The sequence below is a fragment of the Pan troglodytes genome, chromosome 11 (genome assembly GCF_028858775.2).
Source record: "Pan troglodytes isolate AG18354 chromosome 11, NHGRI_mPanTro3-v2.0_pri, whole genome shotgun sequence".
NCBI classification, from domain to species: Eukaryota; Metazoa; Chordata; class Mammalia; order Primates; family Hominidae; genus Pan; species Pan troglodytes.
The window spans coordinates 43,423,072-43,449,636 of NC_072409.2; the positions used below are offsets into that span (position 1 = coordinate 43,423,072).

The 26,565-nt window shown below is 45.7% G+C and overlaps 1 protein-coding gene across 17 annotated transcripts in view; it reads right to left on the reverse strand.

Annotated features, from left to right (window-relative positions):
* Nucleotides 1-26,565, reverse strand: part of AOPEP (aminopeptidase O (putative)) — a 428,322-nt gene that overhangs the window by 72,137 nt on the left and 329,620 nt on the right. For 16 of the 17 annotated variants that reach the window (XR_010148921.1, XR_008537134.1, XR_008537133.1 and 13 more), the window contains 2 exons: nt 20,498-20,614; nt 148-234 (listed from right to left, as the gene is read on the reverse strand). Coding sequence is in view for 10 of the 17 variants with exons in the window: in XM_016961205.3 (XP_016816694.1) it covers nt 148-234; nt 20,498-20,614 (204 nt within the window). In the remaining 7 variants the exon portion in view is untranslated. Of the gene's footprint in view, nt 1-147; nt 235-20,497; nt 20,615-26,565 lie in introns of those variants that run through there. The other variant, XR_010148923.1, reaches the window with a different exon arrangement.

Sequence of the window (26,565 nt, forward strand, 5' to 3'; positions counted from 1 at the left end):
GTGTTAGGCAAGATCCCACCAGTCCTTAAGAATCTCTGTAACAGATTTAATTATTTGTTATGAAAGAGATACTGAGAACGTGGATTCCTGTGTGAAGTGCAGGGATAGCCTTTACAGAATCCCCATCTGCTGAAAGATGACACCTACCTGATCCTCCTGAAGGAACCTCTCCACACTTTTGTAGGCTTTCGTGAACTTGTGCTTAACAATGAGTTCACACCACCGATGGCGAACCTGGAGGAACAAGAGAGAGCCCAGTGAGCGACAAGCAGGCAGGCATCCCAGCCCACCGGGCCCAGTGACAGGCAGCCTCTGTATTCCGGAAAGCTGTGCTCTCAAATGGGCTGGCATTGTTGACACACTTAGTTTTACATTTTCTTTTAGTATTTTTTTTTACTTTTTATTTTCTTTGAGACAGAGACTCACTCTGTCACCCAGGCTGGAGTGCAGTGGCACGATCTGGCTCACTGCAACCTCTGCCTCCCAGGTTCAAGCAATTCTCCTGCCTCAGCCTCCCAAGTAGCTGGGATTACAGGCGCCTGCCATCATGCCCCGCTAATTTTTGTACAGACGGGGTTTCACTATGTTGGCCAGGCTGGTCTCGATCTCCTCACCTCATGATCCGCCCGCCCCAGCCTCTCAAAGTGCTGTGATTACAGGCGTCAGCCACCATGCAGTAAGTTTACTTTTTAAAGAAAGAAACCACAGTGCTAATTAGGGCTGTTGGTCAACTTTAGAGAGAAAAGCAGGTGTTTCTGTTGGGTGTTTCACTGTTTTAAACATGATTTTGCAAGATGACAGATACTAAACGCAAAGCATAACGGGAAATTCAATGCACATTCCGACCAGGCTGCTGGTGCTCCTTCCTCAGGGTGCTGTGAGTGAGGGTTCCCTTTCAAACCACCACTCCTTAAGTTCCTGCAGCAGATTTGACTCAGTGCAGCTGATTTGTAACAAACACAGTAAGAGGCGGAGACACTGCTCTCTAATTCCCCGAAAGAGGCAAAGCACCCTTCTGAGAGTCTGGGGAAGGAGTAAGCCCAGGACACCCCTGAAGTGGATAGTTCCTGCTGTGTATCCACATGTGTGTAGGTTTGCACAACATTGAAAACAGACAAGCTAAAGGTGGATGCTGTTCTTTTAAAAGATACACTTTATTAAAAGTTCACCTGCAGGAATTCGGAAGGAACCCCCACTCCCACCCTCTTCGAATCTCCAGACACGGTGGAAGAGTCCGATGCCAGCCCTGGCCGCCCTCTGGACACAGGCAGAACCACCTGCGCAAGGTATTCCCCACATCCCGGAGCAGGCGGCATCGCTCGGTGCTGCAGGCACATGCTCTACAAGAAGATTCACCTACCACTTGTTTTTCAGAATCCAGTCCCCTGCCTTTTTCTACTGCATCAAAGCGCTCTCAGTTATACCACGTCGACCATTTTATACTCCATCACTGAACCAACATCAGCCATACATGGAAGTGATTATGTGCATTTTAGAAGAGCCTCCTTCTATCACCCCTTGTTTTTACTGACTGTGAAAGAGGTAGATACTCTATAGTAATATATTTGCAGCAATAATTAAATGTAAGCAATGTCAACATTTTGGCGAGGGCCCCTGTAAATGACATCATTATCCACTGACCTAGCCAGATCTCTCCTTTAAACTACTCTAAATAGGTTTACATGCAAACAGTTAAGATTGAAGGAGAGAAACCAATCTTTTGGAAAGAATCCTTCTCCCAGGCCACAGTGCCCTCTGAGAACGGGTGTTAACTCAGGAATTCCACTGGGCGGCCCTGGGCTCGCAGGCAGCCAGGCCCTTTGAAGTGCTGAAGTGGCATGCCTCTGGGAGGGGCTGATAGCCTCTGCCCTCAGAGCAAAAGGGAAGGAGGCTGGGACGGCAAAATCTTTCCACCTTCAACAAAATGTGCTTTCCTGTACAGCCAACAGAAATTAACGACACACTATACAAGAAAGAGTCCCTCCACCTCCCCAACAGAAAGAACAAGTGACCAGAGGCCAAAGAAGTTAGCTCACCATCCCATGCCAGAGGAAGCCGCTAGAAGAAACTGCGCCCAGCTGTGGAGAACCCAAACTGCCCGCTGGACGCCTCCGTCCCTCATCTCTCTTCCAACTCACAGCCACCTAAATGTGCCACCAAACTGCCAGGTCCACACACCAGCAGAGGTGTCATCTGCTGCGAGCTTTGTGAAGATGGGCACCAGCTCCCCAAGGCTGAAGGGCCTTGCAGGCAAGCTGGTGTGGTCTGGCGAGATGGCCACATATGGATGGGTGCGACAGCTGGGGACAGGAGCTGCTGCTCTGAGACTTAGGGAAAGAGCCGATTTTCTTAACTGCACAAAAGAAACCCTACGTGTGCCAGCTTTTAGGGAGGGTCCCGTGCCTGAGACCTGTCGGTTTCTAAGTGTTCTTTTAAGTGTTCTAACAACCAACGCTTGTCTGATCTGACCACACTACACTTTTGGCAATGACTGCTGTCACTCTAAAACTTGGAGGACATTATACAATTTAGATTTGATTGTGAGAATGGAGGGTTTCGCCTCTCCTTTTCTTTCTGTGCTTTCCTTCATCTTATTTACACACACAGAAACAACGAAGCATAAACTGGGGCTTATTTCCTAGTAGAACAAGGCCCTCGGTGGGGGCCGGAGGCAGCGGCAGCCCACAGCTGGTGCAGGTCCAGATGGCGGGTGGAAGAGGCTCTTTCACCATGGATCTGAAGTGAGTATTTCCACGTTTTTTACTGTTAGAAATAGTTTACTGTCAAGATTAATAAGAGACCCAGGCTTCTGACCCCTGGAGGCTAACAGCATCCAGGAAGGACAGACCAAGCCCAGTCTCCCACCCCCACTCCCTTTCCCACCCCATCAAGAGAAGATAAAAACAACAAGTCTTTTCATTATAAAGAGCTAAGTGTATGTCAATATTTCGGCGACAGGATGCTGAGAAGACATCACAGAAATGCTGCGGGAGGCTGGGCAAGCCAGATAGTTCCTGCTCACGCGCAGTCTTCACTTTTCTTCGTTCCTTTGAGAAACAAAGAAAATCCTTATTTTTATCCCCCAAACTCTCAAGGACCCACAATTCGCACGCCATTCGTCACCACAGGGAGTGGGGATGACATCAGTCTCACTTAAGCCCAGCAGTATTTCCAAAGGAGCCCTGACAGAATATCTGTCTCCAGACCACCGAGGGGCTTCAAGGTCGTGAAAGATGCTCTGCCCTCCTGCATCAAGTTCCTCCACAGCTGAGAAAGCAGGGAAGCCCTACGGGCCAGAGAGGTGGGGCCACAGAGTTCCGCAGCATGCCACCAGAGGACAGCTGTCCAGTCTAGAGGTCTGCTCTTATTTCTTAATTTATTAACGAGGGTGGTCAACGTGTCTTTCTGTAATTTCCTCAGTCAGAATAAAAATAAACAGGGACAGCGCATGCTCCCAGGACGGTGCCTGGCACCAGCGGGCACTCCTCACTGTCTCTTCTGGTCGCCAGCCACCCCGCAGCATCCTGGCAGGGCAACCGGCCTCCCTGTGGACCCGGGCAGTTGTCTTCTCTGCACAATTAGGAAGGAGTTTGCTTTTCAGAGGTGAAAGCCACACTTCCTGGCTGCCTTTCTGCTCCCACCCTGTCTGGGAGCCGGGGCAGTGCTGGAGGCTGGCCCAGGCTCCCCCAGAGCCACAGCACTGTGCTGTCCCGTGCCTAGGAAAGCAGATGCTGGCAGGAGGAACACATAACCTGGGCTCCTGGGGACAGCCAGCTGTGGCTGCCTGCCACAAAGGACACAGAGGGCCGTCTGCAGGGGAGCAGCTGTGAGGGTCAGAGGGACCTACTAAGAGATAGTGTCCCCTCCCCCTCTCCTCCCCAGGCCTGGAAGGTGGCAGGAGAAGAACCTGATCAGACCCTTCCCCAGCCACAAGGTACCCCACAAGCCTAGACCTGCACTGGAGATCTGAACTTTAAATCTGAAATTATGATAAGGGCTTGGCTCCCTAGGAGACTGGACAAAGTCCAACTGGGGATAGGGATGGGAGAAAAATGTAACTGTTTCATTTTAGACCCAATCAAATGGAGACTGATCAGCAAATGAATCACACCCCAAAACAAGTCAATTTCTATTTCTCAGCTTTTTAGAATCCTTTTTTCTAGATTAATATACAAAATATGGTAAGGTCTTCCCCTCATCCCTATGCCCAGAGACTGCCTTCAGTCCCTACTGTGCAGGTGGCCACTGGGCCAGTGTGTTTTACACACACACAATGTATTTTTCCTTTTCCTCCTAACAAAGATAACTTCATGGATTGCATTCCTCTGTACCCTGATAAGAATATATATTTACTTTATATAATTACATTGATATTTAATAGGATATCTTGACTTATGATTCCCATGAGTGCAGGAAGAGATTCCCCATTCCTTGTATTAATGGTTGCAGGGTAGTCTATGATACTACAAATAATGCTAAGATTAGCGAGACCCTGACAGATAGACACAAGTTTACATCCTAACAGTAAAGACTGAAAACAACCTCTGATGCAATGAAACACAAGGTGTGGGTCATCCAGTGCCCTGAGGGTATCTGTGTGCAACTTCCTAGATGTGGGGTGTCCAGATCAGTGTGTACATCTTCACTTTGAGAGGCTGCTAAATTGCCTTCCATGAGGGTGTAGCAATGTACACTCCTGCCAAAATCGACGTGAGACCCCACCTTCCTGTACCATCACCACCACTGAATTACCAAACTTTTGATAAGTGAAAAATGGTGTCCATGAGGTCCTTTAGTTTTTAATTAAGAGAGAACTTGAGGAAGGGACTAATTAGAAAGGTGGGGACAGTATTATGGACACCAGCCAGGTACGGTGAAGTACCAGAGACCATGGAAGCGGTAGCTACCCACTGGCCTGAAGAGGTGGGAGGCTATTTCTGGAACAGAGAGAGCTAGAGCCCTGGGAGGGGCTGCCAGCCTGCAGAAGGAGCGGGAGAGCCCCCATCCCCATCGGGGCAGCTTAGGCATTCTATTACCAGTTGAGTATGGCTGCTTTCTTTTCTTTGTTTGTTTGTTTGTTTGAGGTAGGGTGTCGTTCGGTCATCCAGGTTGCAGTGGCTCACCACAGACTCCACCTCCCAGGCTCAAGCGATCCTCTGGCCTCAGCCTCTCAAGTAGCTAGGACTACAGGAATGTACCACCACACCCAGCTAATTTTTTTTAAATTACTTTTTGCAGAAATGGGGTCTCTTATTGTTGCCCAGGCTGGTCTCAAACTCCTGGGCTCAAGCCATCCTCCCACCTTAAACTTCTGAAAGTGTTGGGATTATAGGTGTGAGTCACCATGTCCAAGCATTTTTTTCATGTGCATAAAATCCTTTCTAGTAACTGTCTATTCATATTCTTTACCATGTTTTTCCTATTGGATCACTGGCTTTTTCTAGTTAATCTGTTGAGTGTTTTTGAGTACTAGGAAAATTAGCTCATCTTTGATGAAACTGCAGCTTTTTCCAGGTTTGTCAATCTGTCTGACTTTGTTCATGGCGGTTTTGCTTGTATTTCTTAATTGCATACAGTTATCTGGCTTCTCAGTTCTCTTCATTTACGTTTAATGTTTCATGGGTACATATGTCAAAAGTAATCAAATGGTACACTTCAAATATTCACATTTTATTATATTTCTATTGTCAATATAGTTGAAAAATTTAATGACCTTTAAAACTGTGATTAAAATTCATCAAGTCACTCCAAATCTATGCCAGGAATCACCTAAGAGCCTAGAGTCAGCACGTATTTCAGCCCTACACAGACCCAGACCCCAGACCATGACCAAAGGGGCGAGGGAGGAAAATGATGAAGTTGGTGTGGGAGGGAAGGAGACTGGGCAAGTAGAGAAAGAACAAGACGGCAGAAGGGAAACAGGGACAGGGCATGGAGAAGTGAGAACAGAGCTGCCCGTGGCAGTGAGCACAGGGTCCTGGACACCTGCAGCACCCACACCTCTGCACTGGATCCAGCCTCTCAAGCACCTAACACCTCACCTATCAAGGATGTGCTCATCTCTTCCCTCTGCTGCTGCCGGTGCTGACGCTGGGCAGCAGACAAGCAGGTGTCCTGGGAGGGGGAAGAGCAGGTGCGGCCTGGGCCTGGCTGGCCTCCTGACCTGCCGGAAGTGGGCAAGAGCTCACATATGAAATAAATCAGCACAGCTCTCGCAAGAAGAAGGGGCATCTGGGTCTCTGGATCCTTTCCATGTCATCACAGTGAAGTTGACTTTTGCACAACACACAGGTGTGCACCCTTGAATACTTTAGTCCAATAAAAATTACTTTGGACATCTGCTGTTCAAAGTGTTCTGCTTATGGGACATGCTCAACAGAAACAATGACAGTGCTGCCCTCACTTAGCGTACAGGTGGGGGTAACACAGAGGCGCAATTTATACTGTTGGAAAGGGATTCAGCACTTTCCGGGTTTCCAAAGCCTCCATGAATACAGGGTAATGACAGCAAAGATTTCAGCTTCTCCTAAGAGTGCTCCACACAACTGGTTCTTTGAGGTTGGGTGCAGGTGGGAGGGTCTTGGAATCTAGGGTGGGAGGAATGAAGGGCAGGTATGTGGAAGCCAATTCACATCAGGCACATATCTGGCAGTAGAGAATTAAAATCCTCAAGGAATCCAAGTAATGGTTCCAGGATTGTGGACCCTACCCCACTGACAGACTGCCACAGGGAGGACGGGGTATGTCTGTGGTACAGGCCTGAGCCACCTAGGAGGCTCAAGCAGACATGCAACCTGGGTATCCAAAAAGCACGTGGAAGGAAGCACACACACAGGCACTGGCTATGAGGATGGGGCTCACTGATTCCAAGCACATTCATGGCAGCCAACTGCATGACAGGCACTGGGAAATGGTGCGGGGCAGAGTGATGGTCAGTACAAACACGTATGCATATCTATGTGTGCATACGTATCCACAAATGTGTATATGTAGAACATATAGACACACACTGAAATCAAAGTGTTATTTCCCAACGCTTTCCTTCACTACACGCAATGCAGTCTGGTATTTTTATTCTTTGTTTTTTGTTTTTTGAGACCGAGTCTCACTTTGTTGCCAGGCTGGAGTACAGTGACACGATCTCGGCTCACTGCAACCTCTGCCTCCCAGGTTCAAGCAATTCTCCTGCCTCAGCCTCCCAAGTAGCTGGCAACACAGACATGTGCCACCACGCCTGGCTAATTTTTTTGTATTTTTAGTAGAGATGGGGTTTCACCATGTTGGCCAGGCTGGTCTTGAACTCCTGACCTCAAATGGTCCACCCACCTCAGCCTCCCAAAGTGGTGGCATTACAGGTGTGAGCCACCGCGCCCGGCCTGCTGGGATTACGGGTGTGAGCCACTGTGCCCGGCCTGCTGGGATTACAGGCGGGAGCCCCCGCGCCCGGCCTGCTGGGATTACAGGCGGGAGCCACCGCGCCGGCCTCTTCTTTCTTTTTTTAAAATGCTGGCTGGTGACCTACTAGATGGATTTCATGACCCACTGTGTCTTGACTCCTGGACAGTGTGAAAACCTACATACAAGCTTGGCTTCCAGAGCCTGATGCTCCAGGCTGGACCCTCGTCGGCTCAGGCAAGCTGCTCTAACCAGGCCCCACTCCAGCTCCAGCTCCCCAAGATGGGGGTTAGAAGAGCGTCAACATGCAGGGAGGGCCACAGACAGGCTAGGCTGGCATGAGGTAGGAGGTAGGAACCACATGGCTGAGCAAGAGCCTGGGCCAGGTCAGAGACTCGCAGCAGGACAGCAGAGGGAGCAGGGGAGTCCCAGGAGTAGTAAGGGCCTGGGAAGAGCTACAACTTTTCAGGCCGTCTCCTGGGAGGGAGACCCAGGGACAGGCACCTGGGAATCCTGCAAACCATTTGTAAAGATGGCTCCCTTAGCCTTGCCCCAGCCTCAGCCCCAGCCAGACTCCACTTCTGCCTTTACAGGAAACTTATCACACACTACCCAAGAGGTTCCATGGAGCTGAACTCTGGAAGGCTCAGAAACACAGTGGAGGGGGAAGCCTGCTCTTCTGACTTCCTGCAATGCTAGAAAAATGGCACATGCCTAGAAGGACCATTTAGAAACCACATCTTGGATTTGGGACACAGGTCCCGTGACAACAGGCATGTCTATGATATAACAATAATTTTAACTAGGATATGGTAAAGGGGCCTCCCCCTTATTTGATTGCTTTTTTTCTTGGAAACAGGAAAGCTGCTGAAGCTTCCTCACAACTTGAACCACTCTAATCTCTTTTTTTTAAATAATATTTTTTAAGACAGAGTCTCACTCTGTCGCTCAGTCTGGAGTGCAATGGCATGATCATGGCACACTGCAGCTTCCAAATCCTGGGATCAAGTGATCCTCCCGCCTCAGCCTCCCCAGTAGCTGGGACTACAGGTGCATGCCACTATGCCTGGATAAGAGTGGGACCCTGTCTAAATAAAAAATACAAAAACTCCTGGGCTCAAGTGATCCCACCTCAGCCTCCCAAAGTGCTGGGATTACAAACATAAGCCTGGCCCCTAATCTCTTTTTAACCCAAGATATCTTCATGTGTCCAGAACCAGATTCCTGGTAAACTCCAGAAGAGAGGCTGGCAAATTTTTTCCTTCAAGAGCCAGATATTGATCACTTTTGGCCTTTTGGTCAAAGCAGCCTTGGACAACATGTAAATACGTGGGCATGGCATGGCTGCCTTTGGATAAAACGTTATTTACAAGAACAGGCAGTGGGCTGCACAGGCTCAGGCTGGGGTTGGCTGATCCTTGCTCTAGAATGGGTGCCCAAGCTATGGCTCCCAGAGCACAGCATACACAGTGGTGTACTGGTGTTCATCCCCCAACATCCACCAACATGATGTCACTGAACACAGAGATGAGGCAAAAGGTGAACAACGGCCCCATGAATGGGTTTGGGCCAGCTTTAGCACGACCCCACCAGAAAATCAGAGGTGCTCCTTAATGCTGGTCCTGACACCCTGGGCCTTATTCTTCCCTCTGCAGGTCAAATTCCTCTGTACAAGGAAACATGCTCTGGCATTCATCTTGAATCAGACTCATTAAAAAGGGGCACTGTGTCTTTAGAGTACCCCAATACTGGAGACAGAGTCTGAAAACCAGTGTCTTACAGAAAAATTACTCTGCCTGAAAAATAAACATCATTCACAAGGGCCTGAGCAGACATGGCTACAGGCACGAGACAGAGCAGATGAGCTCTTAAGAACTCAGCCAGTATACCCAACTTGGTTCCAAGAGCTGCGGTGCCACCACCAAAAACCATCAAGACCAAAGACAGGAATGGCCTCATTGTCTCTTCCATGGCAATCCTGGAGCCAGGATTCAGTTTGGTGCATGCTCATCACCATGCTTAGAAAAGCACGTATGGCTCCTTTTGGTAGCTGCTTTCCTTGCTTTATTTTTAAACACTTAAAAATTATAAGCAGATGACTATACATAATACGGAACCCAATGTACATGAAATTCTAGCCATTCATGTCAAATTCACTTTTGATCTTTCCAACAGCAACAATTGATACAGATACATATTTAGCATCCCAAATTCAAAAATTCGAAATCTGAAATGCTCCAGTGAGCATTTTGTGTGTGTGTGTGTGGGGCGGGGGGAGGGTCATGTCAGCACTCAAAAAGTTTGGGATTTTGAAGCATTTCAGAGTTTGGGTTTTCAGATTTGGGAAACAACCAGTTAAGTATAATACAAATATCCTAATAACTGAAAAAAATCTGAAATCTGAAACATTTCTGGTCTCAAGCATCTTGGATAAGGAAGACTTGACCTGTATATTACTTTGGGTTTTTCCTTCTCCCTGCCTGCCACTGTTGCATTTACTGGCATGGTGCCCTTCTGTTAATATACTACAGCTCACTGTCTTTCCGTCTTCTGATGACACTACAAAGTCTCAAGTGTGTCCTAGTAGCCTTTAGCCTTTTAACAAGAAAGCTATGCTGGGGCCAGCAGACAGAGGGTATAAGGAAATCTGCTGTGACACTAGATGGCATTGCTGTGGCCACAGCTCATCCAGCAGACCCAGGTTCACTTGAGTGATCTGACGCGTCCACATCTCCTAGTTCACCTCTGCAGCCCAGAGATCAGCTCCCAGTGTGCCCCCACCGGCCACTCTCAGAGTTGGGCTTGCAGCCTTTCCAGCTCCCACTGCTCTCTGCACTGCCGTGTCCTTCTCCGCTAGTCTGATGTATTTATTTACAGTATCATGCAAGTCTGGGGCGTGCATGGGCCTCTGGGCCATCTTTGGGCCTGTCGCAATGCCTAGCACATAGTACATGCTTGATAAATGCTTCTGAGTAAACGTACCACTTGAAAACTTGGAATGCTTTTCAGCTACTCTGAAATTATAATGCACAGTTAGAGGCTATAAAATGCTTTGAAGAATGCCACCAGTCCTATTTATAACAGGAAGCACTCCCCTTTCTTTTTAGTCCTTTTGATTTTCAAATTTACTGTTGAAGAAGGAAAAAAAAATCTGTCCAGGGAACATGATCTGGGAAGCCCATTAAACCTCATTTAGAGTTCCATTTTATTTCTGTAAACAGAAAGACCAGGGCTCATGGCTCTTCTAAGTTAATAAGTCTACCCTGCAATAAACAAACCTGCTTTGTCAATTTGTGTCCTTAAATTAGATTTAACTTGACTTTACAGTGGGCTGACTGGCTGGTAAGGGGTGCCTCTGCAGAGTAGCCACAGGGCAGACGGCATTCCAGTGGGGGACTGCCCCGGGGGCTTCTGGATGGGTGGAGGCCGTCTACCTGCTCAGTCCCATGGAAAGAGGAAAAGAACCTTTCACTGTGTGGTGATCACATCAGGGCTGTCCACATTTGTGTTTTCATTCTTTTCTTTTCTCTCTCACCTTTTCTGCTCCTTATTTCTGAAGGGCTGCAATCTGAATGTTATTTTTTAAACTAAAGGAAATTAAAAGTTACTTTATTTGCTGCCGCAAAGCCAGGTTAGTAAATTCCTAGGCACAGGGTTAAGAGGACAAATGAAGCATTGGAGGCTCTTACCACCCTTGCTGGAGTCAATTCCTACAGCTCTTGTCTACACCTTAACTGGTTAGAGCTAAAGCAGCAGCAATGTGCTGCTCAACTGCTACCAGGGCCATCACACTCAACATGCACATGGAGATCATGGTGAGGGTCAAGTGTGATGACAAACATCAAATATTGATGTCAAATACAAACGTCAAGTATGATAAAAGAGGCAACCTTGCTTCACTTGTGTGAAGCACTTGCTTCACTTGTGTGAAGCACTTGCTTCACTTGTGTGGTCTTAGACAAATCTTAACTACTTTTGAAAACCTGGAATGCTTCTTATTTTCCTCCAAATAGGCTCTTTTATTTAATAACACTGGTGCTATTAAAGGCTCCAAAAAGTACAACGTGGGAGCCCATGTGGGGTTCACTTTGAAATATGGCACAGTTTGCCTTCCTTCCATACTGAAACTGCTCATCCCTTCCTTCCATACTAAGACTCTCATTGAATGGCTATCCATCTCAATATGTAATTCTGAAATTAGAAAACAATACACCCTACCTTCTTTCTTCAATTTATTGACATGTAACTCACAGCCTTTGCTGAAAGGGACTTTTACTGCTGGCAGAAACAGTGACCATCGTTACCTCCTCTAATAAGCCCTGCAGACACTTGTCCCCTTCCCTCACTTTCCCTGGAGGTGAATTCAGCCTGGAGGACCTCCCCAAGTCTGAGGGATGGCTGACTCTCTCCCATCACCTTGCTGTGTCAGACATGAAATCCAGGTAACATCATTCTCCAGCAAGTAAGTCGATTGGGCATTGAGGATAAAATGGTGACTAAAATAGATAAGCACTTGTCCTCTAGGAGCTTACAGTTCAGTAGGAAGTTTAAGAAAAATCCAGTAAACCAGCAAGTGTAGACTCGTGTTGGTAACAAAAGCCACGAAAGGGTGCATGAGGCAACAGGGAGTGAACAGGGCTGCGGCATAAGCGCAGTCATAGAAAGCTCCTCAAGAAGGGCCATGCACACTGAGGCCTAAAAAAGGAAAAGAAACCCACCACTCAAAGGGGGCATCCTGAGCCCCGCCAATTTCTAGCCATATCACGTTTTACTCCATGAAAGAAACTCAGCCTTCCCTCCCCCTTCTCTTCTCAGTGGCTATTTCTTCTGATACCCTTCTGTTCAAGAGCTAGAGAAACAGGCTTTTAAAAATAAACCCCAGAGACTAAAGAACTAAAACTATACAACTTTTAGGAAAGACACAGGCATAAATCTTCATGACCCTGGCAATGATTTTCAACAAAACAAAGGAGATACACTGGACTTCATTAAAGTGAAAATTTTTATACCTCAAGGGATACCATCATATAAGAGTATATTTTTGCAAACTGTATTTGAGAAGGAACTCGTATCTAGACTATATAAAGAACTATTTTAACTCAGTAATACAAAGACAAACCAATTTAAAAATGAGCAAAAGGTTTAACTAGCCCTTTCTCCAAAGAAGATATGCAAATGGTCAATATGCACATGAAAAGATGCTCAACACCATTAGTCAATACGTGAAAAAAAGGAATGACGACGACAGTGGGGTACCAAGTCACATCCAACAGGATGGCTAAAATAAAAAAGACGGACAACAACAAGTGCTGGTGGAGGCCGAACCCATACTCACTGCTACAGAAAATGTAAGATGGTTTAGCCACAGCAGAAAACACACTGGCAGTTCCTCAAAAGGTTAAACAAGGGTTATAATCCAGCAATTCTTCTACTAGGAATATACCTAAGAGAAATGAAAGCATATGTCCACACAAAACCTTACACACATATGTTCCTAGCAGCATTATTCACAATAGTTAAAAGTGGAAACACCCTAACTGTCCATCAGCTGATGTGTGGATCAACAAATGCCATCCATCCATATGACTCAAAATATTTGGCAATAAAAAGGAATGAAGTAATGATACATGCTACAAAGAAGGATGATCCCCGAAAACATTATGCTAAGTCAAAAGAAGTCAGTCACAAAAGACCAAATATTATATATAATTCCATTTATGTGAAGGCCCAGAATAGGCAAATCTATAGAGACAGAAAAATGAGTGCTTGCCTAGGACTGGGGAGCTAGGGATGACAGCCAAAGGGTACTGGGTTTCTTTTGGGGATGATAAAATGTTCTACAAGTAATTGTGGTGATGGTTGTACAACTCTGTGAATATATTAAAAACTATTGAATTGTATACTTTAAAATGGGTGCACTTCATGGTATGTGAATTATAGCTCAAAAAAGTTACTAAAAACAGTTACCCCTCACCCTAAGAACCAAGTTGAGAAAGGCTGTTTCGGCGAAGGGTACTATTCTACACAGTCTACTCTCGAGAAAAACTACCTGGTGCCCTGAGAGCCGAGGCCATGAAGTCAGCTTTGGGCTGGCTGGTTCCCTCAGTGCCTGGGAACTTCCTGTGCCCAGCCTGGGCATTTGCTTCCACCCATGGATGGGCAAAACCAGGTGGTCTACAGAACACAGTTCCATGTGGTTCAAGGTTGCAGCAAAGCAATATGCAGAGACTGAACAGCCTAAAAATCATTTTTAGTGCCACCCCACAAAGTTTAGCCAATCTCTACTGTGTTTATGTTCTAAATATCATACCCTGCCATCCACACAAAATTCCACCATTACACGCAGAGCAGGCCTGGGAACGTGCTTCCGCAAGCTGACTCCGTGCGAGCGGCCTGAACACAAGGGGTAAAGCTCACATCCTATCTGTGCTGTGAGGTTCTCACAGCCTGAAGTCCAGACAGATCCACCTCTCACATCCTGGTGTGCCACAGTTCTAGAGAGCAAAGATGGTGTACATGAAAGCCACCAGAAGGCAGAAAAGCCACCTGGAAAGCTATGTTGAGAGCTGTGGCAGAGTGAGCCCTGTATTTCAGGGCATTTAAGGTATACTTTAAATGGGAATATGGCTAAGTTTACAATTGTAAAAAGAGACGGCAATGTTCAAAGAAAGTTGTGTGGTTTCTGGTGTGGATTTCAGAACAGAAATCCAATACAAAAGTATGTAAACTACTGACTGAGCTGTAAAGAACCCAGAAGCACCAATTAAAGCCCAATGCATTAATTCCACTCGAGAAGCCTTTGGACACACAATGAATATGAGATGCTGCTGGTTTCCTGGCTATACTGGAAGAAGAGCATCAGGGCACTGCTATTTGGACCCCAGAGAATGTGTAAATCTCCATCTCCATCTTTCTGAGAATATCTATACAGACTGGAGAGCGCCCTATGGAGCAAACACAGAGGCCCTCACATCTTCAGAGGTCGGTAACAGTGGGCCCACTGCTGAACCCTGTGCAAACAGCAGACGGCAGGGACACTCTGCAACCAGTGGCTTTTCTAATAAAGTCTGGCTGAACCTGTAGCTAAAAGCCACCTATTAAATGCCCTCTCTCTTTAAACAGATAAATGCTAAGCTGACCATTTAAGAAAAATTAGCCAGATTATGCTGTCCATGGCTTGCTTCTTCTTTACTTTCATTTGCTATAAATTCACAGTAAACAAAACACAATCTTCAGGAACAACACAGAAAATTATTTATCTAAAAAAGAAAGTTCTTTGTGATTTTAGATCAGCTTTTTTAAAAAAAAATCCCTTTATCACAGTATAACAGGGGAGATGCTGTTGCAGGCTTTCCACAGGAAAGTTCCAGAGGCACTGAATTTAATAACCGAAAGAAAACCCTAAGAAGGATGTACTGAGAGACAGACCGTCCTGACTTTGAAGGAATGTTCTGAAACATCGATTAAATGTTTCATAAACCAAATAAGACAAAGAAAAAATGCACAAATAAAACCAGAGAACTCTATTCTTTCTCCTATCATAAAAAGCAGATGGTTTAAAAAGATATGTCTAAAGTAACTAAAGACAATTACCCCAATCCCTTTTTTCAATCTATACCCACCCACCTTTTAAACTCTAGAAAAGGAATAATGCTGTGTCAAAGGGACAGCCATGACCCTCACAAGCATGGTCTCAGCTTTCTAAAAACCTGAAGTCACACTATTCACAGGCCATGTTCTAAAGTTCAGACTCATCGGTATCTGGCTTCTTGATCTGTAACCTAAGGTTGATGGCATCAACGGGCCAGTAAGCCAGACCCCTGTACCTGCAATCATACTGTGAGAAACGGCCTAATGCTGAGTTTCTGTGGGTTGCCAGGTGGAGGTGGCAAGTGTCAACTTGCCCTTTCGGGATCCCGGGGGGACCTGGTTCCTTGTATTTTACCCTATAAAAGCATTTCACTAATTGCACACACTACTCTGACACTCCACAATGGTGTCCTTTTTCATGTTCAATCTGAAAACCTGCCTTGTAGGGCTCTGTTCCACAATGGTGTCTCCTGACAATGCTGGATGATGACGTGGTGAGCCAGCTGGCTTAGTAATGAGGCCCTGGATTCGCCTGCACCAAGGGCAGCCAGCAGGAGAAGGGGAGGAGAGGAAAAGGGGGCCTGGGTGGGCCCCCTGGACATCACCAAGATGGTGCCGGCGCCTTGGCCGGCACTGCTCCTATTCATAAGCCTCGGTGTCCTACGGGGCAGAGGCCTTGGTGCCAGCACTGTGGTGGGAGAGGCAGAGCTGGGTGCTGCCCTCACACACCACGATGACAGGACCTGACGTCAGCACAGCCAGAGTTTCTGCCTTTATTACGCTTAGACTCTGGATCAAGGCAGACAAGAGGAAGGACTTCTAAGTTCAGCACACTACATATTAATAAATCTAAAGCATCGAGCATCCTGAAACAGCAACAGAGCCCAAAGAGATTATATCTAACCTTTCCTCTAAGCCACTCTGTAACAAAACAAAATAGAAATGTCTTACTTATTTGTAGCCAGAATACTATGAAAAAGCAACCAGGGAAGAAAAAGAAGCTCCAACAGCAGGGAAAAGACCCTCCTGAACACTTCACATCTCCAAGCCCTCCAAAGCAGAAGACGAAAGTCATCTCTAATGGAAAGAGTTCTAGCACTGAAAGGAACGAACAGAACCACAACTATGGATCAATTTTAGAATCTGGAGATGTAACAACCATCAAACCTTCATTCTTTGCCCCTTTGGTAAGTTCCTCTAGAGTTCTATTAATCATTAAGTGCTTGAGTCACAGAACTATGCTTTTGGCCCAAAGGAAATTCATAAATGAGCATTAAAGCTGTCACATGATTGTGTTGCTGGAGTCACAACTTCCACCTTTGGACTGCAAATAAATGCTATGGTGCTTTCTTCCCAAGTAAACAATGTATTAGTAACAGCATATTAAGATAAATACCAGCTTGTGGACCCGCCCCCCGACCAATGGCTTGTGTACGATGCATCAAAAGAGGTAGACGAGGCCAGGCGCGGTGGCTCACGCCTGTAATCCCAGCACTTTGGGAAGCCAAGGCAGGTGGATCATGAGGTCAGGAGTTCGAGACCAGCCTGGCCAAGATGGTGAAACCCCGTCTCTATTAAAATACAAAAAATTGGCTGGGCGTGGTGGTGGGCACCTGTAATCCAGCTACTCGGGAGGCTGAGGCAGAATTGTTTGAACCTGGGAGGTGGAGGTTGCAGTGAGCCAAGATCGTGCCACTGCACTCCAGCCTGGGAGACACAGCGAGACTCCGTCTCAAACATACAAACAAAAAAGAGGTAGAGGAGACCTAGACCCATTACACAGGGTCTGCAGGGCCTCTTCAGCTACTGCCCGTGCTGCGGGACAGGCCTGTGACGCTGGTCGTTTTTTCCATTTCCAATCAACCTGGAGTTTCCTTTCTATCCTGGAAGGCAGCCGGATGAGTGCTGAAACAGGTATGCCCTTACAATCTGTTTCCTCACATTCACTTGCTCCTACTAGTTTAGTTTGCAATTCTACATGAAAGAGTGGAGCCTCCCAAGGTTACATTCTTTGGCACTTTGGGAGAGTATAGCTGGCTTAGGGTGGCCTCTAAATGTTGTTAGCAAGCTTTTTCTAGCTACTCCCCTCTGTGCTGACACCTTACTAAGTTGAGATTTTTTTTTTTTTGAAACTGCCTTTTGTCAATTAGCTGTAGTCAGTCAGCAGGAAGAGCCGCTCACGTGCACACAAGCACCTGGGGCCAGGCATGAGGGCCAGACCCTGAAGGGAGACCTCCAGTGAAGCGGCACCCCGGAGAAGACACAGTCACAACACACGATACCCACACTTTCTTGCTCCAATCCAATCTCGGAGTCCTCTTCCTTTCAATCAACACTATTTCCCCCACACAGTGAAGGGAAGAACGGGTGCTACCAAATTCTCCCAGAAAACTAATGTTCTTATTAAGCATATCAACCAAACTCAAAGCAGGGCACGCTGCAGCGTGGGCCTTTCGGATTCATGGCCACCAGCAAAACAACACAGGGGGAGCCCATCCCCTGAGGCATGGCCCCAGTCTGAAAGCGCTCAGTGGAGTCTGCAGAGATCTGAAAGCGCTCAGTGGAGTCTGCGGAGATCTAAAAGCGCTCAGTGGAGTCTGCGGAGATCTGAAAGCGCTCAGTGGAGCCTGCAGAGATGCTGCTGCCTGAAGGTCAGTCATGGACTTCCTGGGGGAAAGAGGTCAGAAAGGCAAGGTCCAGGGATCCTCATCTCACTGCCATGGGTAGCTATTTTTACAGCTTAAGAGACCTGCTAAGGCAGGCAGGAAATGTGTTACTTAAAAAGGGATCTTAGGTAACATCTTTTGTTCCCAGAGTTAGCTGTCAAATATATTTTTTAAACTTTTATGGCTATTTGAGAAATATACTCAAAAACTGCAGAAAGACAAGGTGCTTCTGTGGAATGGATTTCCCTTCGGCTCATTTTCCGTGCTGGCTGCAGTGGCCCAGCACCCGCCCATAGTCCTGAGGCCTGCTACATACAAGATGGCTGACTTTGAGGTCAGCTTCACTCTCCAGGCCAAGGAGCATCAAGGAGCGCAGCCTGTGCCCGCCCTGCAGAGGGGTGGCAAGGCAGGAGGTAGCCTGGGATGGTTTGCCTACTTCACCCATGCTCTCAACTCTGTCTGTCCCTGAGCACTTTTCCTTTCACATTCTGAACACGGGGGCATTGCCTCCATGAAGAGCATACACCTGGGTCTTCACATCACGTGATGCAGGCACATGGAGGGCAGGCAGGGTGTGCATAACCTGAGATAGTATTCAGAACCCTGGCCCCACAACCCCTCGACATTCAAGCCCTTGGCAAGCAGCCGCAGCAGACTCAGTGCTACACTCAGAAAATCAGACCAACAGATCAGATGCTCTGTGAACACAGCCCATACACAGAAGCAACACACATAGAAAGAATGGTTAATAGTAATCTCGTCCCTCCTTTCTTCCTTCTCTGTGTGGGTGGGCCTGTACCGGCCCATCCACATGAAAAGAGGGAGGGACAGACGGGGATGGCAGCCCAGGAGCTAAAGCAACCATGGAATAGGCTTCTCACTTGCAGCCGCTACATCCCGAACACGCTGCTCAGCCAACAAAACTCCTCAGTGCACTTTGCCATGAGGAGCAGGAACAGCTGGAGGCAGCAAGCTTACCCTTCTGGAAAGGCAGCTTTACATATGCATCTCGGTCACATGTAGAGCAAGGGAAGCCTTTCTGCGTTATCTCAAAAATATAGGGGCACAGAAGGTAAAGAAATCTGCCCCCACCAGGTCCCAAGCACCCCTGCGCTGTACTAGAGATCTGCCCCGTCAGCCTGGGCAGGTGTTTCTGCACCAGCCACCTAATTCAACACTGGCCTTAGCACCCACAGCCGTTCATTTACTTAGGAGCTGTCTTTTCAGAAGAACGTAAGCTTCCTAAGGGTAACTAACCTTGCCTGTCATTTCCACTGCTATATTCCTGGTGCCTAGTGGAATAGTGGAATACTTGTGAACTGCATGAACGCAGACCACACTGGTCATATAAACTGAGCAAAGAAGTAATGAGACCCTAGCGTCTCATCACCAGGGATCTAGCTGAAGAGACTGCCTTGTCCAGCATCATGACATAGTTTGTGCAATATAAAACAAGCAATTAAATAAAACCTGTTACACTTCTCAAAGGTTCTAAGAGGTTATATATAACAACTAAGTTGAGCTGCAAGAACAGGACATGTTTTATGCTAAACGGAAGGGGGCCACCTCATGGTTTCCAGACATCAAGTGACAGGTACCCGGTGCCTGCTCTGATCCTCCCCTCTGGTCTGTCCATGCCCATCACAGGGTCCTGGAGGTTCGGTGGTACTCCACCCTGATTAAAACACAGCCTAATGACTATATATAGCAAAGTCTTTTAAACACTAATTTAAAATAACAGTCTGGCATTTGAGAACTCCTACATACAAAAATATAAGAGCTGAAATAAACAGCAACAGTTGTAAATTTGGTCTATGCTCAGGTGGGTAAAAAGCTACATGTCCCCTCTGGAGTTTTTCAATCACTGTTGAGTTTATGGGGCTTTAAAATGCCTAACAATGGCCATCTTACCTTTTGGTTAATAAGGAACGGGCTTTTCTCAATTACTCCATTTTAATGATTATAAAATTCATTACAATAATATTTAACCTAATATATCCCAAATATCACTAACACTATAATCAATTGGGACACATTAAGTTATTTTGTCTTTCTTCATTCCAGTGTCTTCGCTATTCATTGTGCATTTTATACTTACAGCACATCTCAACTCAAAATAGCTGCATTTAAGTGTTTAACAGCCACACATGGCTAATGGCTGCTGTACTAGACTGCACAGTTTTAAAATGTTCAAAACCAAACTTACTTTCTGCATTTTGGGAGTCTTATATAAAAGAGGTTTTCTGTTTAAGCTCTTGTTTTTACTTAAGATGTCTGAATACATTATTTACTATTTTGTATTTTTTTAAAACCCTGGAATTTGTCTTAGGATTCACACTGCATTCCTCACAATAAGGTAGAAGATATTAAGGACTATATCACATTGCTTTCTCGCAAGCATCCAATTGCCTTTTCCAACTACAGCTGCTAGATTTAGTTTTCATTCCCTTTACACGTGGCTCCTTTCCTGCCCTAACTGAATGCAACCAAGAAGCTCTGACACATCTGAGCCAAGTTTGCTTAATGTGCAACAGAATGGCACCACCGTCAGTGGGCACAATGACCCACCCAAGTTTACAACTCAAAAACATTCCACTCATTCATTTAGGAGACTTATGTCCATCTTTATGATTTAAGAAGAGGGAAAAACTTAAGACCTCAAAATACTCTGATTAGAAGCATAAGCATAATCAGATTAAAGCACTTAGTTCTTCACTCATACAGCAAACACATGAGATTTTGCTAATAGAAATGGTGGTTTCAATAGTTTGGGACTGCAATGGGATCACCATTCTTCACCAACAGTGGGGACCTGCTGGTTAAACTCCGAGAGTGTTCCTGGTTACCTCTGCATCCTGATCCTGGAGGTGGTATGTCCTCTGGAGGCTTTGCAGAGTTCGGGGGCTCAGAGTCTTCTGCTCCAAGAGATGCTCCAGAAGCAAGACCAGCTGGTCTGGAAGAAGCTAAAGACAAAACCAAACAGCCTATGAAAATGCCATTCAGTTGATGAGAAACACCACCCAAATGTTCAGACTGAAGACCACATACCCAGGGTAACCTGGGTGCTTTCAGCATATATTGGCAACATGGAAAGACTGTTCGGCTGACTTTTGTAATTCCTCAGGGCCTACATTGTCTGTATTCCCAAAGACACTACATTCTGGGGTCTGCTTTGGCCCCGTTTTCCATGACTAATCATTTCAGTTCTATACTTAGAGCAGATCAAAACTGTGCTTATCTTAATAAAACATTATCGTGGTTTACTGGATCTCTTCCTTTACAGCACGCATACACCAGAAAATGTAATTTAGCCTACACAAAGATTCAAGGAGCCATCCAATTATAGGCAAACACCTGGAAATTTCACAGAAGTAAGATGCGGCATTCAGTCTTTTTACCACATAAGCTCTGCAAATATACCTGCTGCACACTGAGAAATAAAGAGCACATACTGAAAGAACTGTGTCTTCCCTCCATTACGAAAATCATACTTATAATTCATTAAAAAGCTCAAAAGGCTGTACACAACTATATGTGCAATACACACAGACACACGAAGTTACCCATATTCCTGAGTTCTCATACAGGAATGGTCAAAAGTGGTGTTACAAGTTAAGGGCAAAGACAGGAGATAGTCTTAACATGGTACAAAAATAAAACACAATGTATGTGAAATACAAGAAATGAAGAGAAGCATGTGTAAGACTTCATCCGTGTTACTCGCTATGCGACAGCAGGGCCAGGCCTGGTGGCCCTGTGAGATCGGCCCTGTAGTGCACTGGAGGAAGAATCAATTTGAGATATGCCTTGTAGGAAGTGAAAAATATTTATTCTAAAATCAAGATTTTAAAATTAATCCTATGAATTCCATGGTTCTCTCTGCTGAGCTTCTCTCCATCCCTGTGTATGTGCAGATCATTCCTGTCAATCCCAATTACAGGTCTGGAAGCTGATATCAAGTCAACAGTACATTCATAAGAACACCTGGATTTTAATTGCCACTTTCTGGTGTTCTAAAACAATTTTTAAAAAGTACTGGTTTCCCTCCCTGCTCCTCATCTTTCTGCCCCCAAGTGTGCACTCTGCCTGACCCTCCCTACCCCCTACCCCCTTACCCCCTCACTCATTCACACACACATATACTTTTCCAAAAGGTATGCGGGGGGCAACGGGCAGACAGCAAGCACTGCAAACACCACACCCACCGCACCATTCCACTAGGTATCTGTTTTCTCACCTCACTCTTCTAAGTTCTAAGAAAGCCCCCACTTGCCTACACACAGAGGCAGAAAGAAAGGAGACAAGACACCAATGCAATCACTTGGTTCTTGGGTATATTCTGTACTTCATAACATCGCTTCATCTGAAAGACATGCTGTGGCTATTCTCTCAGGAGAAACAAGGCGCCTTCAGCAAAACTGCAGTACAATCAGCACTGACAAGGACCCAAAGAATTACTAACACTCCATTTCTTCTCATGAGAAGTCAAGTAATTGCAGCATGTTTTAAAGATATCAAATTACTACATAACTACTTGTAACAAAATCACCCATCCACCATACGATATTAAAAAGAAATCTACTGTTTTACAGAAGAGGCCAAACCCAGGCGCCCAGCCTCTGGTAGGCCTCCTCACCATTCATACCATGAACACTGCCGGGTGCATGTGGGTATCCAGCACTTCTGCCCAGGCAGCCCAGTGAGACCGGTTCTCTTTCTCCCTCTGCCCTCCTTCTCCTTCCAGTTCATCTCACCCTTCAGCCTCCTGTGATGTTCCGGGAGAGGTGCTTTCCTGCAGGAGGCTGGGCCTTCAACCCATGGCCTCAAGCACCCCTAACCCGTCTCCCAGGGCCACTGACTGAATGCCCTCCAGCCCTTGAGCCCTCTTCCCAGTGTCTTCCTTTTCACCCCAGTCGTGGGCTCTCCCCACTTCACCTCACTACTACCCTTTGTTGTGCTGCTGTCAAACAGCAGCTCCACGAGGGGTACCCAGGCCAGGCCACAACAGGATGGGGACCTGCTCTACCCCACAAACACTCAAAACTGGTGAGCAGCATTTCTCAAGACAGACAGTCCGAGGACAACAGGCGCCTGGCATCAAGGCCCCTCCAGACAAAGGCAGGCAGGCTTTGGGGAATGGGCTCAGCCTCACAGAGAAGCGATTCTCGGCACCACCAGCCCCTAAACACCCTTTGCCAGAAGTGGGGCCTCGTTTGCTAACTAAATACAGAAGGAACCAGCCCTGCCAAATTGCAGAATTACAGGGAAGGGGAGAGTAGAAAGAAAAGCATCTCCCCATATTATACGCTTGTGCTTACAAAGAAGCCTACTGTTAGAACTCTCATTTGGGATTTGGTCTAAACTAAAGAGACACACAGAGCAAAGAAACCCTGAGTAAGACAACTAGCTTGGTCCTCAACTTAACCCCAACTAGGTTTAACCAATAGATACAGCTCCAGTTTAAAATCAAACAATTACCTATATGTGAACCTACAAAAATACCTGCATTCATACCTGTATATCTGAGTTTTCTTTTAAGCTGAAAGCTCAGCATCTCTACAAAGAAACAGAACCAAAAGGATCAATGGAAGCTTTTGTCCTCTCCAAATTTTACACAATGAAAATATTTAAAGCTAAACTCCCTGACTTAAGACCGCGAGATGGAAGTAAGGGAGGGAGCACACTGACTGACTCTAATTTGAGAGAGGTAAGAAGCAAGGATGGACACTCCCCTCAGGTATCTGCTCCCCCTAAAACAAGGCCCCCGACCACAGTGCTGCCAGAGCCAGCTTCATGCTCCCAGGTTTCTGTGAGTCCCATTCTTCTGAATAGACTTGAAATGACTCTCACTTGGTAAACAACCTGCGGCCACCTGGCTTTTAGTTGTAACTATTCTAACTCATGGGGGGAAATGTAGTTTCTGAAAAAAGTAGGGAAAAAAAAATCAGTGAACAAACGTTATTTTGGGACACAGACAATAAAACTAATAAAGCATCTTTCATTCGCAAAGTACACATTACAACATTTTTAAAGGATAAGATAATAGACCTTAAAAAGAGGATATTGAAGCAAAAATGTGGTTAAACAGCTTCCATACATTTGTCTTTGTAAAATAAACATTTGCTCCCCGTAAAGCCACCCTACAAATGAAAAAGCAGTGGTCATGTAATAAACCAAAATGTTTGTAAAGCAAGTGAAAGAGACCACATATCAGCAGATGTGCTCAAGGCAGCACCGGGTGGTACGAGGAGCCTGGGGCGGGCACAGGGGGAGTGGGACATGCTATGTGGACCACTCCACTTCCACCCACGTGGAAATCAAAGCAAACTTCACATGACTTCTAGGCCAACTGCGTTTATTTATTTATGTTAAGATCAGCTGAATTTAAGACTGAAAGGCCAGCTGTGTTTAATACAGCAGCACTGGCGGGAGAGAGATAAGGCTTTGGTCGTACCACAGAGTGATCGTGAAAAATAAAGGACCTTACCTCCAAGCATCACCACCTAAGAAAGCAGCTCCTTCAGACAGTATAAAAAGAACTTGCCTTTATTTCTGGGGGCCCAACAGTGCTCACACACACAGTTCAACAGTGACAGGAATGCAAAAGTCCTTTCCTTTGCATAAACAAGAAATTCATGATGGGGTTATTTTTTCCATACAGAGATCAGCTCATTATTTTTAAAATGCATCTGCCTCGGAAATTTACACAAAATAGGACTACGAGGTGCCAAAGTGATGTGGGTACTTGCAAGAGAACTTCACAGAACTATAAAACTTACTGAAATGAGTACAAGAAATAAAATGCTAAACGAGGTCAGTCAAGTACAAATGCTGCTTGTTAAGGATTTTAGACGTCTGTGTTCTACTCTAAACATGGAAGATTTCATAGTTGCTAAATACTAAGAACTGTACAAAGAAAAAAGTCCACTGCATGTTTTTCCCAACTTCAGAGTCGACGCAAGCTGTACGACTTTGAATGGTTTGGGAGAGTTTTTATGCATGCTCTTGGAAAGAAAATATGAATTTTCCAAACCCACCCTCCTAAACTAAAGGCAGCTCAACTAAAAAAAACCCCTGACTCTTCCAGAAGCCTCTTACTGCTGTCACGGGGGCATCACTCACTCTGTGCTCCCAGAAGACCACCCACGCAACTGAGGTTCCACCACCATTTCTTCCATTAGCATGATGCAGAACAGGCCAGCTCACCTCCTACATCAGAAAATGCCACGGATATGTCCCATGACTGACCTTGCAGAGGCAGGGCCTGTGACAAGAGACCAGCAAATGGCAACATCCAAGCCCCATTGCCTGCACCCCTCCGAAAGCAAAGGAGGGCACCTCCCGGCGTGGCCCAGCTGGTGCGCTGCAGCCTCACACGAAGAAAGTCACTGTGCGGCTCCCCAGACAGAGAATAAGCCTGGGACTAATGCAGCCACGGATTGACAGTGGCATGAGTTCTATTATTACCCCATTATCACTCTGGGATCTGTGCCTAAATGAAGCATGCTTCCTCCCTGATGCCATTTCCTTTTATCCTGGCTGGAGACTAAAAGCGGATCAATGGGGGCAATACATATGATGTCACTTCAATTTACAGCCACGGCCTCCCCCTCTCCAGTCTGTCTGAAACACACAGAAAGATCAATTCTTCCCAAAAATGGTTAAAAAATGCTTAGGGAGCATTCTTCTTCCAGAAAAGCATTCTCTGCTATATTTGTCTATGTTACTACGCAGGGAACTGTTTACATGGAACAAAAACAGAAGAAACGGTGGGGGTGGGGGAAATCTCAAATTCTGTATGCTGGAGACTTGCTGGCTGAAATTCAACACAAGCAGGGTCCTTTGAAAGTCACATGCAGGCGGCCTTCAGGCAGGGGCACAATAGAAACCAGTTTTCTTTTGCCCCTTGGATTAAAAAGGTGATCCCACTGACATAAAATATCTTTCATTTTTATAAAGTTCCCCCAAAGGCTGACAAATCCCCTTTCACTCTTCCCAGAAAACACACCCACCACCTTAGCAGACCCTCAGGTTGCCCCTTCAGTCCACAGGAATGGGAGGAAACAGCTTCTAATCACACAGTGCCCTCATTAAAGGAGACAGAAAGCTTGGCTACAGGACACGAGACAGAACTTATAAACTAAGTCATCTTCCAGACTCGGCTCTGAACCAAATAAAACACAGTGAAAATCTCTACGCTGCATAAATTTTCACATGGTGCTTTTTGCCAATAAGGCAAAATTAAGATATAATCAATGAAGTTCCTCAAAACAAAACCAAGAGTTCTCCCTCCTCATAATCCAAAAAGAAACAGAAAACGTTCAGAGCCACAGAACCCAGGTGCAGTCACCCCTTACTGCCCACACACTAGCCAGGCCACAGTCTTCAATAAACGGTCTTCTTCCATCTGTTACTTTTTAAATGATAAACATTTTTAAGAAACAAAAGTAGACAACTTAATAATACATACACATATCAGGTGTCTGCCCAAGAGCCTGCCTACTAGGATATCATGACAGAAATGAAATATATTTATTCTAAATTAGTAATTTGTATAATGGAAAAATACAATTGGTTTGAATTGCTGCTGAAAACACAATTCAGAAAAGAAAAACCTTTATATGTTGAAGCAAAAACTTAACATATTTTAAAGAACTGCCGAAACTTACAAGTAGAAGTCTCTACTGTTCACATTATTTGTGGGGCATAAAATTGGATTTGCCAGCAAAGGAAGTCACCAAATAATTAAGAGGAAAAAAATTTTCTTCAAAATAAAGAAAATCAATCAATTGGTGCATATTTGTCTAGCAGAATCAGTTATTTCTGATTATCAAACATCTTTAGGGAGTATGTCTATAAACAAATTTTGGAAAGAAAATTCAAGTAGCAGCAAATATTCATATAGCTCATTTTA